The following is a 4,481-nucleotide window of genomic DNA, read 5'->3' on the forward strand; positions in this document are numbered from 1 at the left end:
AAAAAAAAAAGCGGCACACTGTAGAACACCAGCAGCTATAGAGGAACAACAAATCCCAGCAATAATATATTAAACACCCTGTATAATGTATTATTGCTGGGATTTGTTGTTCCTCTATAACTGGTCAGTGGTAATCTGCATTGCGCAGTATAATCATTATACAGCGCACTGCAGAATACCAGCAGCTATAGAGGACTACAAATCCCAGCAATAGTACATTATAGTATAATGTACTATTGCTACATTCCTCTATAGCTGCTGGTATTCTGTACTGCGCCGCTGTATTATGTACTATATTGCACACTACACTCTTTTTTTACTTCCACCGCACCAAGCTTGCTCCCGTGATGGACTACAATCTCAATAGAAACTAGTAGTCCATCACTGGAGCCTTTTTTTTTTTAATTTGATTAATCGATTAATCGAACTTAATAATCGGCTAACTAATCGATTATGAAAATAATCGTTAGCTGCAGCCCTACAGTGATGTGGCAGATGAACATAATAAACATTAAAAAAAAAAAAAGAAAATATTTCTAAAAATGAACATAATAAACCCCTCAAGACTGAAATATTTATATAAAATGAGCATATTAAACATAAAGTTAAATACATTTTTTTTTTTAAATGAACATAAGGAAATATTTATATAAAATTAGCACAATAAACATAAAATTAAAGAGGAAGAAGAATTTCTAAAAATGTACATAATAAACGATAATAAGGGGGATATTTTTATAGCAGATATCTGCAGCTTCTTAGGGCAACCATGGGCAGAAAGATGACATGACCACTAAGAGACTGGAACCGATTCCAGCACAGGATGGCCCAATACTTTCAAGGACAAGGTAAATGTGGATTAGAAGGCACCGAGTTAGGGGTTGAGGGGCTACAGACTAATATTAGGATTAGTTTTAGGATTTAAGACTGGGTTTAAGTATTAGGTTGTGTTTTAGGAAGAGGTGGAATCTGGGGGTGACATTAAGCTTTAATTCCTTCCCAAAAGTGTGCCCCCTTATACTGTATACATTTCACATAGAATTTACAACAATTGTTTTCCGTCATGAGGTTATCCACCCATAAAAGTTACATTGCCCCCCTACCAGGTCTCAATGATGACACCTGTTAGTACTAACCTTCCCTCTCGAATTCCAATGGCTCCATACCACACTGAGCAGATTGTCATGTACAGATGAAGCACCAACGCACAACATGTGACTCGCTGAACACGTGTAAACCGGCTGCGTGCAGGACGCCACCACACTGACAGCCAGAGGTGCCAGTCTGTTATACCAAGGAGGAGCTGCTGGGGGAACACCTGGGAGAAGCTGCTGAACTCCTGAGGACCTGAAACAAAACGGAACATGGGATTTCAAGGACTTTAACTGCTTTCAAAGCACTGCATTATTCATGATATTCAGTTTGGTAGATAGGTGGGTTCACTGGATATCTATTGACCAACCTCAATTTCATCAATGATCTGCTGAAGGTAAAGTCAGAATCTGTCATGCAAACCATGGGTCCATCATGTCTTATGTTAGATGGTGAGTCTGGTCACGCTGTAATGCAATCCTTCCTTGGTGCAAATGAGACTCCTTAATACCAAGTGATCTTCCACAGTGCACCTGATTAGTGTTGTTAACCATGTGACCTCTTGTATAGATATTAGATAGGTGGACCCTTTAACGGGACAGCTGACTGTATCTAATATAGTGCACAAAAGATAACAATAGAACACTCACAGGTAGCCAGAACTTCTTTCTCCACTCTTCCTCCATTCCGCTCATTCTCTACAGACAGCCAGTCATTCACCAGGAAAAAGTAGAGGAAATCCGTCTGCTTGTCACATACAGCCACATATTGCAGGAACCATGACGGATCCAAACCTAGACATACAACAAGTCACTAATAACCTTTGAGATCTGGTCATTTGTTTTGGCATATAAATGGTTTAGAGCAGTGGTGGCCAACATTTGTTGATATACGTGGCCTTATCAGGTCAATAAAAATGAATGTTTCACATCTACCACTTGTGCACCAGCTTCCTGCAGGCTCTTTCTATGCTTGTGCTGTGAAAAAGACCTGCATGGCAGAGGAGATCAGATTGCACAGATTGCAGTGACCTGAAACATCGGTTTAGTCAGTTATATACAGGCTCACAACAAGCATGCACACAGTGCTGGACTTATGTATTCGAAAGACCATTGCCCCTGATCAGCAGAGCTTTATTATATACATACAGTATATATTTAGGGATGCACAGATACTTTTTGAGTACCAGTGCAGATACTTGGCATTTTCATGAGAACTACCAGGGTTGCAGCGGTTGCAGCTGGGACCCGGCTCTGGCACTCCACCACTGTCCTGAAATCATTAGTCTGTATTGTTTTAGAAAAACTGTCACATGACAATAAACAAAAATGTATCAGTACTCGTACTTGTAAGTACTCGGCAAGTACCAGTACTCGTACTCGCAAATTCCTGTGGTTAAACCTCCCCTGCTGTTTAGGTGACGGGCTCCACTCTTGTTCAGCCCATACAGGCAGATGCCGACATGGGCAGTAGTTCCTAAATGAAAATCAAGCAAACAAAAGGATTGGTGTCTCAAAATGTAGAACATCTTATAAATATTAATATACATTTACAACCTAAGTTGTGAAGGGTTTTTTTGAGGGAACTCATATAATTATAATTCATACAAATTTGTTGATGTTCATATAAAAGGTTTATTACATAATTAATTAATTAAAAACAATGCTCATATATATATACATGATTCGTATAACCCTAAAATTATTACTTCTTTTCACATTTCATAAATATTTTCTATATAATTCATAATTCATATTCCACTATGCATATTCATAATTCCTTGATTTTCGTATGCAGTGTTGTATTGCTTTGTTATTCCCCTACACGTTACGCTCGAAGGCTTCTTCAGGGGGATCGGTATAAATCTGTTTGTAAATAGATGATACATTGTTCATCGACATGTTTATATGCGTTTTCATAATCCATTTATAAATCATATTTTCCAGTTTTCAATGTTTCCATTCAGCTATATACATCTATTCTTAGTATGATTGAATTGTACAGCCACTTACCTAGGGGTCAAGTATCATGGAGAGACCTAACACCAGGTGGACAGGAGCAACTCTCATCACCCCCAGAAAGTAACATACGGCAGAGCCACAGACGCACAAAGGGTCCAGGGAAGCTCCAATATCTTGTTTCTTGAACAATTCCACACTCTTAGCTGAAATCACTGCCCGTGGCAGTGAGTTCCAGACCCTAACCGCTCTGACTGTGAAGAACCCCCTTCACCCCTTGTGCTGGAATTTTTTTTCCACCAATTTTAGGTGGTGGCCTCTAGTTTTTGTAATGGAGTAAATTTTAAAGAGTTTGTTGCTGATGTTGCTGTCCCCATTGAACATCTTGTACATGAAAATCATATCCCCCCTTAATCTCCTTACTTCCATCGTGAACATGTTTAAGTTCAGTAGCCTCGTCTCATAGCTCTGGTCCTCCATTCCCCTAATTAGTTTGGTTGCCCTCCGCTGGACTTTCTCCAGCTCAATTCACACAGGATGAACGTTCACAGATACTCACAAGGCGAACAGCCCTTCAAATTGTTTATATACCAACCCCTAATAATTAGCAATGTAGCAGCTCCTATGCAGCTGGCAGGATATTGGAATAGAATGTGCCAGATCTCTGACATTTCTCACTGCTGCTGATAACTGGGATTGAGCAGCAGTTGATTACTCGGCAACATGCATTTAAACAGAAAAAAAAAAATGTCCCCACTAAAAGAGGATTAAAATGGGAGTGGAATACCCCACATTTCCTTAAGACTGTGTTCCTTTATAACAGTAGGAGTGTGTGTATACCCTCTACAGTCAGTCAGTACATACCTGCCCCCTTCCTCCAGCCTGTCTTCACCAGCACCCAGTATCTGTACTGGCTTTGTGGACCACACAACGGAATGGTTCCTACCCGTGACAAGTCCAGATGGTCCAACTTGTGCGTTATCAGGACCAGCAGCAGATAGAGAGAAAGAAGCACAGTGCAGCAAAGCACCGCAAGGGTCCACTGACGGGGAGACTAGACACAGCAAACAAAGTTAAGTCCGCAGGAAAGAAAGAAAAAGAACATATAACAACAAAATGTCACCTGTATTATATTCAGCCAATCCATTCACTTGAAACTGACATGCCCCATTGATGCATAGCTCCTAGCTATCCCGAAGGAGGAGACGTTTGGTGGGACTATCCCTTTTTTTGGGACCAACCCCTTCCATCTCTCTTTCCTTCTCAAGTGTCTCTCATTTAGCTCTAGTGGAGAGTTCAGTATAAATAAATGTACATTTCTCTGCCAAAATCTTACCTGCTTTGCTGAAAAATAAGCCTGTTTACGGAACTCAGTAGCTTAAGTTGAAATTCAGGCCAAGGTCCAGGTAAAAAATTAAATATTATATATAA

The 4,481-nt window shown here is 40.1% G+C and overlaps 1 protein-coding gene across 1 annotated transcript in view; it reads right to left on the reverse strand.

Annotated features, from left to right (window-relative positions):
• The window catches only part of LOC108785072 (polycystin-1-like), a 72,258-nt gene that overhangs the window by 22,240 nt on the left and 45,537 nt on the right, over positions 1-4,481 (reverse strand). The window contains exons 27-30 of the mRNA XM_018554071.1: positions 3,915-4,104; positions 2,494-2,568; positions 1,743-1,886; positions 1,137-1,347 (exon numbers count right to left, since the gene is read on the reverse strand). Of these exons, the coding sequence (XP_018409573.1) occupies positions 1,137-1,347; positions 1,743-1,886; positions 2,494-2,568; positions 3,915-4,104 (620 nt within the window). The remainder of the gene's footprint in view (positions 1-1,136; positions 1,348-1,742; positions 1,887-2,493; positions 2,569-3,914; positions 4,105-4,481) is intronic.

Source organism: Nanorana parkeri, unplaced genomic scaffold, assembly GCF_000935625.1.
Source record: "Nanorana parkeri isolate BGI_ZX_2015 unplaced genomic scaffold, ASM93562v1 scaffold141, whole genome shotgun sequence".
NCBI classification, from domain to species: Eukaryota; Metazoa; Chordata; class Amphibia; order Anura; family Dicroglossidae; genus Nanorana; species Nanorana parkeri.